The 7,274-nt window shown below is 55.1% G+C and overlaps 1 protein-coding gene across 1 annotated transcript in view; it reads left to right on the plus strand.

The window, feature by feature from the left end:
* RELA (RELA proto-oncogene, NF-kB subunit) overlaps positions 1-7,274 on the plus strand; it is a gene marked incomplete at its 5' end in the record, with an annotated part of 8,297 nt that continues 1,023 nt past the window's right edge. The window contains 10 exons of the mRNA XM_025046299.1: positions 1-547; positions 648-799; positions 948-1,096; positions 1,933-2,024; positions 2,356-2,487; positions 3,331-3,435; positions 3,646-3,858; positions 5,882-5,962; positions 6,054-6,128; positions 6,887-7,274. The exon at positions 6,887-7,274 is cut by the window's right edge and continues 1,023 nt beyond it. Coding sequence (XP_024902067.1) covers positions 1-547; positions 648-799; positions 948-1,096; positions 1,933-2,024; positions 2,356-2,487; positions 3,331-3,435; positions 3,646-3,858; positions 5,882-5,962; positions 6,054-6,128; positions 6,887-7,274 — 1,934 coding nt within the window. The remainder of the gene's footprint in view (positions 548-647; positions 800-947; positions 1,097-1,932; positions 2,025-2,355; positions 2,488-3,330; positions 3,436-3,645; positions 3,859-5,881; positions 5,963-6,053; positions 6,129-6,886) is intronic.

Raw genomic sequence — 7,274 nt, forward strand, 5'->3', positions numbered from 1 at the left:
GCCGCCTTCCGTCCCTTCCTGCGCCGATGGGCGCTGCGCAGGGAGCGGCCGGCCGGATGGTGGTGCGGGGCGGGGCAGGCGTTGAGGGGTCTGACTCAATTTCCCCCCTGGGTGGAGGGGGCTTTGACTCAGTATCCTCCTTGGGTGGGCGGGGAGGGTGAACTCCGACTCAGTTCCCCCCTCCACCTCCTCCCCGGCGCCCATGGGGACAGTTCTGACTGTTTCCTTTTTAGGGGAGAAAATCAGATTCAGTGTTCTCTCAGGATCCCGGGCGGGCAGTGTCGTCCCTTAGTTTTCTTTAGGAAAGTAGAAAAGGCCCTGACTCAGTTTCCTCCAGTAAAGAGAGCGCGCCATGCCCAGTGTTCTCTTAGGAAACAGGTGTTTCTGGCTGCTTTACTCCTACCCCTCAGTTTCAGTGCAGGCTCCAGAGAGCAGGCCCTGACTCAGTTTCCCTGGGAGGCTCTCCCGGGTGAGGACGGGAAGTGGGCTTGTGCTGACCCTTGTCTCCCTCCTATTTCAGACCTGTTCCCCCTCATCTTCCCCTCTGGTAAGTGGACCATCCTTCCTCAGCGGTTCGGGACCAGCTCCCCAGGGTTAGGGGCAGTGGGGGCAGCTGCCTGACGCGGGCTGGCCCGGGTCTCCCGCAGAACCAGCCCCGGCCTCCGGCCCCTATGTGGAAATCATCGAGCAGCCCAAGCAGCGGGGCATGCGCTTCCGCTACAAGTGCGAGGGTCGCTCAGCAGGCAGTATCCCCGGCGAGAGGAGCACGGACACCACCAAGACCCACCCCACCATCAAGGTCAGCACTTCCCGCTTGCGGGCAGAGTCTGCGGGGAGGGAATGTGGAACCCCCAGCAGGCTTCTCTCCAGCTGTGTCTGGCCGTCTGTGTCTGGGAGTTAAGTCTGGGATTCCTGAGCCTCTAGGGTGCTCTCTGTACTTTGGACAGATCAATGGCTACACGGGACCAGGGACAGTTCGCATCTCCTTGGTCACCAAGGACCCCCCTCACCGGCCGCACCCCCATGAGCTGGTGGGGAAAGACTGCCGGGATGGCTTCTATGAGGCTGAGCTCTGCCCGGACCGCTGCATCCACAGGTGAGCTCCCTATAGGCGGGTAGGGCATGGGCAGTGAGGTGGGAGGACAGGAGGCGGGGCAGTTGTGTCCCTGTTACAGTGTTACTTCTTTCTGGACACGGCAGAATTCCTCACTGCTTGCTCTGTCCCCACCTGTGTCTTAAAATTATCTGTGCGTGTACTTAAGTAGAGATGAACTCCAAGGGAGGACGGGTTTCTAATTACCTCTGAGGCCCTAACCCCTGTGGCTGGAAGGGCACGTCCCTCATTGTCACAGCTCTTGTAATGAGAAAGAAAACCACTGAACCGACAGTCTCCCCTGGAGCTTACGTACCAGTTGACAGAAACAGGCTGTAAATAAACATATAAAGAAATAAACAAGATACCATTTGAGAGTAATAACTTCAATGATGAAAAGAAAACAATAAGGTCGGAAATCTAGCCTGGGCTGGGGGGAAGCCGGAGCTGGTCTCATTACTTTGAATTGGGCAATCCGGGAAGGCCTAGCTTGGGTAAAACTTGAATGATGAGAAAGCAGATAAGCAGGAGAGAACATTCCAAGCAGAATAAACAAGTGGAAATGCCTTGAAGTGAGAATTTGGTTTGTTTGGAGAACAGAAAGAAGCCCCTGTGGCTAAGGGTGGAGAGCCGACAGGGGCTTGGCCAGGGGCAGATCACAGGGCACAGGGACCTGTCAACTAGAGTAAAGAGTGGGTTTCATTGCAGCACAGTGGGAAGCCATTCTGGGGGTTGATGGTCTGGCAAGGGGGTCGGGGAGGAAGGGGCTGGCTGGGCAAGGCAGGGGGGCCCACACTCTGCTGGGGAAAGTACGACTGATGCCTGGCGGGGGGACTCAGCTTCCAGAACCTGGGGATCCAGTGTGTGAAGAAGCGGGACCTGGAACAGGCCATCAATCAGCGCATCCAGACCAACAACAACCCCTTCCAAGGTGAGGGCTGAGGGGACGAAGGCCTGGGCTTGCCTGGAGCACCCCCACCCTCTGTCACCTTTCCGAGGCCACCTTCCCTGCATCTCTCCCTCAATGGCCAAGACTCACAGTACAGATGGAATCTTGCTGCCCATTCAGTACACATTCCCATTTTACCGTTGGGGAAACAGACCCAGAGAGGGACATGACATCCAGGGGCACACAGGTCAGTGATGGGTCTAGAACATTCTCTTCCTCCTCCTCTAGGACTCCTGCTGTTTCACATACCCTCACACTGCCCTTCCAGCTCATTGCCCTGCCTGGCTCTCCTAACCATCTGTTTTTCTGGCAGTTCCCATAGAAGAGCAGCGTGGGGACTACGACTTGAATGCTGTTCGGCTCTGCTTCCAGGTGACAGTGCGGGACCCGTCAGGCAGGCCCCTCCGCCTGTCACCTGTCCTCTCTCATCCCATCTTTGACAACCGTGAGTGGCCACGGAGTGCAGGAAAGGGAGAGGGTGGGCCTGTGAGGAGAGGGGGCCACGATGGGCGTGGCCTGTGAGAGGCCCTCTGGCTTCGTTTGGTCATCTCGTGTATTCGGCATCTCTTCTGTGTCCGGCTCTGCTGGCCTGAGAGACAGGGAAAGACCCAGAGCTGCGCCTGTGGTGTCGCCTCCAGGCTGATGGGGAGTCAGATGGGAGAGAGGCATTTCCAGTATGAGATGAGAGGACGAAGTGATCAGGACTGTACTAATGACTCCAGGAAATGGAGTCCCGGGAACAGACAGTTAGAGAGCAGTAATTCAATGATGAAAGCTCACAGGAAGTTCACAGATGAATTGGGCGGACATTGATTAACTGCAATCTTTAATTAAGTAACCAACAGGATGCATGAAAAATAAAAGAGCTCCAGAGCCCTAAGGACAGGAAACCAGGATGAACCAGGGGTCTGGAGGTGCCAAGGTGCTTTTGGTATAATAAACTGGGCCTCGAAGGCTGCTGGCTCAGGTAGAGAAAGGAAGTGTGTGATCAGACTGGTTCCCAGTAGCTGTACGCTCCATGAAGGCAGAGATGTTTGGGTTTTGTAGGTTGTTGATTCTCTGTGCCTAGAACAGCGTCGGGCACATAGGAGGTCTAGTAGATAAATAGTTGCTGAATTGGCTGGGGCGAGGAGCCAATGGGAATGGTCGAAACTTGGCTGTGGAGGTGCGGTCAGCAAGCCCTGGACAGCCTTGACTGTGCAGTGGATCGTGGTGCCGCATCTCCTGCAGACCAGTCCCGGGGACCTCTGGTGGTTCAGGGCTTCCTCCTTTGTTCCCACACCCTCAGGCGCCCCCAACACAGCAGAGCTCAAGATCTGCCGAGTGAACCGCAACTCCGGGAGCTGCCTCGGTGGGGATGAGATTTTCCTGCTGTGTGACAAGGTGCAGAAAGGTACATGCCCAGAAGCAGGGTGGGACTCTGGAGCAGGAGGTGAGGGGCAAGGCTGAACAGAGATGGCAAGTGTCAGGGAACTAACTGGCTTTAAACACCACACACACCTTGGAGGGAGCAGAGTGATGCATCTCAGGAGACAAGTATCAGCGGGGGGCGCTGTGGGTGAGTCAAGCAAGCTGGCCCACACTGCCGCCCCATCTCTCACAGAGGACATTGAGGTGTACTTCACTGGACCGGGCTGGGAGGCCCGAGGCTCCTTTTCGCAAGCCGATGTCCATCGACAAGTGGCTATTGTGTTCCGGACCCCTCCGTATGCCGACCCCAGCTTGCAGGCCCCCGTGCGTGTCTCCATGCAGCTGCGGCGGCCTTCAGATCGGGAGCTCAGCGAGCCCATGGAATTCCAGTACTTGCCAGACACAGGTACATGGCTGGGGAGGGGAACTCCAGCCAAGGAGAGCGAGGCCAGGGCTGGACATCTGGAGCTGTAGTTGAGGGTCAGGAGCCGGGCAGGGATTAGACAGTAATCAGATTTCTTGCCTCGCTTAATAACAACAATACCCAAGACTTAAGAAGCTCTTATTACACACTTGTCTCTATTTCAAGCATATCAGTAAATTACCTGATTTTATTCTCAGGCTTCTGGAGGTAGGGGATAGTATCTAATTTGCCTGAGGTCACGTAGATAGTGAGTCACAGAGTTAGCATTTGAACTCAGGCTCTCTGGCCCCAGGGTCCTGTTGCTATGCCTTGCGCACAGCTATGGTTGGGTCAGGGCCTCCGGGCATCTGACCACAGTAGGAACAGCTAGAATGATCCTCTGTCCAAAGCTGGTCGTCTAGCCTGAGGGTGTTTTCTACCCTAGGGGCAGTCTAATAGGGTTTGGAAAGCAGCTCCTGAAACAGACACCAGTTTATCCCACAAGTAATTATTGAGTGTCCACTTGGTGCCAGGGCCTGTGCCAAGTATTGTGAATATAAAGATGAATAAGATGTGTTTCCTGCCCTTCAGAAGCTGAGTCAGGTGAGAAAGACATATACGCAAAACAGTTCCTTAAGTCACAGAGTAACGCAACAGGGAGGGAGGTGTGTGCAGAGTGCCCTGGGAGCTGGAGGTGGCTGCACAGAGGAGGTCAAATTTAAGTTGGAGAAGGACAGAGAAGCAGGTTCCCCCGGCAGGTGGACCAGCGCTCGGCAGTTGAGGGCTGTTGGAGAGAACATGGCGTGTTTGGGGGCAGCTTCATGGTGTGAGGTGCCATGGGGCCGTGAGCAGCCCAGGCAGGCGGGCCTTGAATGTGAGACTTAGGGCTTTCCTCTGGGAGGCAGTGGGCAGCCACCAATGGTTTATAAACACGGGAGTGACAGGAGCAGATCTGGAAGCTCACTCTGGTGGCTGTGAGTAAAGGACCTCAGGGGGAGAGATTAGAGGGAGGTCATACTAGAAGATGTCACAGTGGACCGGGAAGAGAAGACGTGGTGTGAACCTCACGGAGGGAATGGCAGAGAGAGACGATCTCCTCTACCACCGTCCTCCATTACCCTTCAGCCCCACGGGCCTGTGTGTGTCTGACACACACCAAACCCAGCCCCTCCCCGCCCACACTTCCAGTACTGTTGTATCATCCCGTGTCTCTCCCTCAGTGTTTTTATCACTGAGGGAGTGCTAAAAATATGATTGTGTCCCTGCCTCTCTGTAACCCCCAACTCTGAACCTTGTCTGCTTACTCACGGCTGTATCCCAGTGGTTAGGAGGGAGCCTGGCATAGAGTAGGTGCTTGGTAAATATGCGTTGAGTTGGCGAATGGTTAGTGAATTAGTGAGGGGCAGATGTTGAGGATGATTTAACTTTGGTGACAGGGAAGACGGGTGGTAAGGCAACACAGGAGGAGAAAGAATGAAGTTTTTAAGGAGCAATGACAAGGCTGGCTTTGGACTAATGGTGTCGAGCACTTTGGAGTTCCCCACATGCTGTGGTAGTTAGAAAGACGGTTCTGGAAGCTTCAGATAACTATCAAACCATCAGAGGTAAGAATAAGTGCCTCTGTGGAAGTCTTAAGCAAGCTTGTCGTGCCTTGACTGCTCCAGAGTGCAAAGAGATCGTGGCCAGGCCTAGACTGAGCCTCTGGAGATGAGCCAGGACGTGAGCAGCGCAAGTAAGAGAATAAGCTGGTGACTAGGGCCCCATGAGGATCCCGCCCCTCCCCGTCCCCCCAAAGCATGGCCCATTTACTTGGAGGCACTCATGTGGCCTTCTGAGGGGCAGATCCAGCCAACGGAGGTCTCAGAAAGCTGCGGGATTCTTAGAATTGTCGGATGTCACGCAGCTCTTATTGGTTGGGAAGGTTTGGAGAGATAGTCTCGGGAAAGCATTTCTCCTAAGGGTCCTTTGAGATCTTGGGGGTCCAGCTGAGGAGAGCAAGACCCACTTCTCTCTTTTACTTTCCCAGACGACCGTCACCGGATTGAGGAGAAACGTAAAAGGACATATGAGACCTTCAAGAGCATCATGAAAAAGAGTCCTTTCAATGGTGAGATGGGCAGTGGGGAGAATTAGAGAAGGCAGTGGGCAGGGGAGGGGAGACCCTGGGGACCGAGAACTGACCCAGCCTCATCCCACAGGACCCACTGACCCCCGGCCTCCACCCCGGCGCATTGCTGTGCCTTCCCGCAACTCCACTTCCGTCCCCAAGCCAGGTAAGGATTTTCTGTTGTCCCACTACAGGCTCAAATCTGTCCAGCCTGTGGTCTGTACTCCTTCTGGGAGGGAGACAAGCAGTCAGCCTCACCAGCAGGTATCTGAAGTCTGCTCTCTGTTGGGCTCGTGTTTCTCAGGCCACGAGGCCTAATTACCTATGCTAGAGCCACCTGGGGAGCGGTAAAGATGCAGATTCCTGGGCCCCATTACAGACCTGTGGAGTCAGAAACTTTGCAAGTGTGGCCCAGGAAGTCCGAAGTCTGAGAACCACTGTTCCGGTTACTCCCCATCTCCGCGTCGGGTACTTGGGGATATAGAGTTAAAAAGCACAGTCTCTGCCCTCAGCTCTCAGTTGAATTAGGGAAACAAAAGAATCACCTCTAAAGTAGCAAAATGTCTGTGCTAGTGTGTGGCTCAAAAAAGAGTGATGAGGGGCCCTGCTTCAGGTCACACTCACAAGGTGCTCCTTGGACCCGTGTCCTCCTGGGGCTTGGTTTTTCAGCCATAAGTTGGGGTTTTACCAGCTGATCTCTGAAAGCATCCATTTCTCCCAAAGGCTGGGAGAGCTTTCTGAGCCAGAGCAGACAGGTGAGTCTAGAACTGGATCCTACAGGCTGGCCAGATTGGATAAAAGGCAGATGCTGGACTCCATAGGAAAAGATTGATCCTAAGCTCTACTGACAGGGACTGGGGTGCAGAGGACGGCCAGGTCTCTGTGCCTTTCTCTGACTCCTGCCTCTCTGTCTCTCTCCTCCAGCTCCCCAGTCCTATCCCTTTACGCCATCCCTCAGCACCATCAACTTTGAGGAGTTTGCCCCTGTGGTCTTTTCCTCTGGGCAGATGCCAAGCCAGACCCCAGCCTTGGCGCCAGTCCCTGCCCCAGTCCTGGCCCACGTGCCAGCCCCTGCCCCAGCCATGGCATCAGCTCTGCCTCAGGCCTCAACCCCTGTCCCAGTTCTAGCCTCAGGCCTTGGTCAGGCTGTGGCCCCGCCTGCTCCCAAGCCCACCCAGGCTGGGGAAGGAACACTGTCGGAGGCCCTGCTGCAGCTGCAGTTTGATGCTGATGAAGACCTGGGGTCTCTGCTCGGCAATAACACTGACCCAGCTGTGTTCTCGGACCTGGCATCTGTCGACAACTCCGAGTT

Source organism: Pteropus alecto, unplaced genomic scaffold (genome assembly GCF_000325575.1).
Source record: "Pteropus alecto unplaced genomic scaffold, ASM32557v1 scaffold43, whole genome shotgun sequence".
NCBI classification, from domain to species: domain Eukaryota; kingdom Metazoa; phylum Chordata; class Mammalia; order Chiroptera; family Pteropodidae; genus Pteropus; species Pteropus alecto.